Raw genomic sequence first — 1,573 nt, forward strand, 5'->3', positions numbered from 1 at the left:
TCTTATCAATTTTGTAGTTAATCCTGGCCTATACGATAGCTTATATCGTAAAAGCCTTACGATAACTTAAAAAAAAAAAAAAAAAATCTCAATTTTACGATATTTTTTTTTTGTGAAGTTTTTAAAACAAGAGAATGAAAAATGCTGAAAAATCTAAGAGTACATTTCAGTTTTATAACTGGCAAGCGATAATACTCGATGTTGGCAATAACTCAGTGCTTTAATTTGATAAAAATTCATAATTGATATACATATATATTCAAAGACTAACAAAAAGATTTTTCATAAAACGTTCAAATATAAAAGCGCATCTTTAAAATGTATTTTAAAACCCATATCAGCGAGTTACATCTGTATGTGTTATACTTTGGGTGTATTTGGCAACCGCTTTAGTGCCCTCCGAAACAGCATGTTTTGCTAGTTCACCGGGAAGAACAAGTAAAGTCGCTGTTTGGATCTCTCTACTGCTTATTGTACTGCGTTTGTTGTAGGTGGAAAGCCTGCTACTTTCTGCTGCGATACGTTCAAATAAGTCATTCATGAAGCTGTTCATAATAGAAATCGCTCTTCGGGAAATACCGATATCAGCATGAACTTGCTTCAAGACCTTGTAAACGTATATCCTGTAAACAAAATTTTATCAGCAGAGACCAAAAATCAAATATTTCCAATACACGAAATTAGAGATAATTACACACAAACTAGTTTTTAGAACAAAACGAGGGGACAAAAAAACAGCAACACCGATGATTTTTAGATGTTTAAAAGTCGTCACAGAGCAACAAGCCTACAAACGGTACAAATATTCAATCATTGCACTTCACTTCTGAAATATAGATGGCAGCACTGAAAAATCAGGCACACCACCAGATGCACACTCAGACGGTTAGATACAAACACTTAACTCCTGGCATAATTCACTTGGTAATAAATTGTCTATGGCAATAGACCAGAGTTGTGCTCGGTTTGAAAAAAAATAGTACATCTTCACTATTAGCCCGGATAAATAAGGTTCTACTGTAACTCTAAACCCTTCCGTAAAAAGGTACGATCAAAGTTCAGGAGTCTCGAAAGTTCAACAATGAGGAATAAAAACCAATTACAGATCATTAATTACAATCAAGATCAAAATTCCAGCCGTCCACATATGCACATTTGAGGTTTCTTGATATTACATACACGTGACTAATATATAACAGATGAAAAAATTAGATACTACCGTTTGAATAAAACGTCAACTTACGAATAACTTTCGTTCCTCCTTTTCCTACGCTTCTTCTTCTCCTGCGAAGTAGGAGCAACAATCTCTGCCTTCTTTAGTTTAGGCATCTTCACTAGCACAAGCTTTTAAAACTGAAAATCGAATGCAGGGTATGAGAAGTGAAGCTTCTTTATATATATGATTACGTACTTGACTTGACTTGCTATACGTCCTTTGAAGACTACGGATTTATTGATTTTAAATGTAGCTTGATAAAACGGCCGTGATCACATCTCATAATATTTAGCTTCGGTTTATGCAGATCGAGAATACCCTCTAGATGTTAATTATTCTCTCATTTGATCATCTTTG

General features: G+C 34.3%; 1 protein-coding gene across 1 annotated transcript; it reads right to left on the bottom strand.

Moving 5' to 3' along the window:
• Positions 1–201: 201 nt before the first annotated feature.
• LOC149080180 (late histone H2B.L4-like) lies at positions 202–1,371 on the bottom strand. Its single transcript, XM_089238606.1, has 2 exons — positions 1,244–1,371; positions 202–623 (listed from the first exon to the last, which is right to left on the bottom strand). The coding sequence occupies exons 1-2, from the start codon at positions 1,327–1,329 to the stop codon at positions 338–340; spliced, it is 372 nt and encodes a 123-aa protein (XP_089094732.1). The 5' UTR covers positions 1,330–1,371; the 3' UTR covers positions 202–337.
• Between the last annotated feature and the right edge of the window lie 202 nt (positions 1,372–1,573).

Source organism: Pholcus phalangioides, unplaced genomic scaffold (genome assembly GCF_987345545.1).
Source record: "Pholcus phalangioides strain wild (caught in Gottingen) unplaced genomic scaffold, Ppha-v1.0 ptg000011l_1, whole genome shotgun sequence".
NCBI classification, from domain to species: domain Eukaryota; kingdom Metazoa; phylum Arthropoda; class Arachnida; order Araneae; family Pholcidae; genus Pholcus; species Pholcus phalangioides.